Source organism: Penaeus monodon, chromosome 31, assembly GCF_015228065.2.
Source record: "Penaeus monodon isolate SGIC_2016 chromosome 31, NSTDA_Pmon_1, whole genome shotgun sequence".
Lineage (NCBI taxonomy): Eukaryota > Metazoa > Arthropoda > Malacostraca > Decapoda > Penaeidae > Penaeus > Penaeus monodon.
In genome coordinates this window covers 33,076,987-33,077,425 of record NC_051416.1, presented here as the reverse complement: position 1 = coordinate 33,077,425, position 439 = coordinate 33,076,987, and the positions used below count along the sequence as shown (strand labels likewise).

The window sequence follows — 439 nt, the reverse complement described above, 5'->3', positions numbered from 1 at the left end:
CCCCCCTCCTCCTAAATTCGATTTAAATAATCTTTCTTTTTTCTATTTCGTTCACCTTTTCTTTCCACTAAACTCCCTGCTCCTCCCTCTCCCCCCCCCCTCTATATCCCCCCCTTGTTCCCTGACCTCAGCCCCCCCTGCCCTCCCCCAACCCCCTTCGTCATTCTGCTGACGTGACTCCCCCTCCCCCTCCCCCCTCCTCGACGATGGGCAACAGCTACGGCCGCGAAGACTCGGTGGAGTCGGGCGGGCGGAGCGGCAGTTCCCGACGCAGCAGCTTCCTCAAGAGATACAACAAGTCCTTCAAGTCCCGCGACTCCGAGAGCCTCAGGGGCTACTCGGAGGACGAGGCCACCGACAGCGACCGGGAGAAGCCCTTCGAGGGAGACCACGGCAGGAGACTGACGAAGCAGAAGACGATCGAGACAGCACTCGGCGG

General features: G+C 60.8%; 1 protein-coding gene across 1 annotated transcript in view; it reads left to right on the top strand.

The window, feature by feature from the left end:
- Positions 1–164: 164 nt before the first annotated feature.
- Positions 165–439, top strand: part of LOC119592862 (non-symbiotic hemoglobin 1-like) — a gene marked incomplete in the record, with an annotated part of 162,471 nt that continues 162,196 nt past the window's right edge. The window contains 1 exon segment of the mRNA XM_037941756.1: positions 165–439. Within this exon segment, the coding sequence (XP_037797684.1) occupies positions 207–439 (233 nt within the window).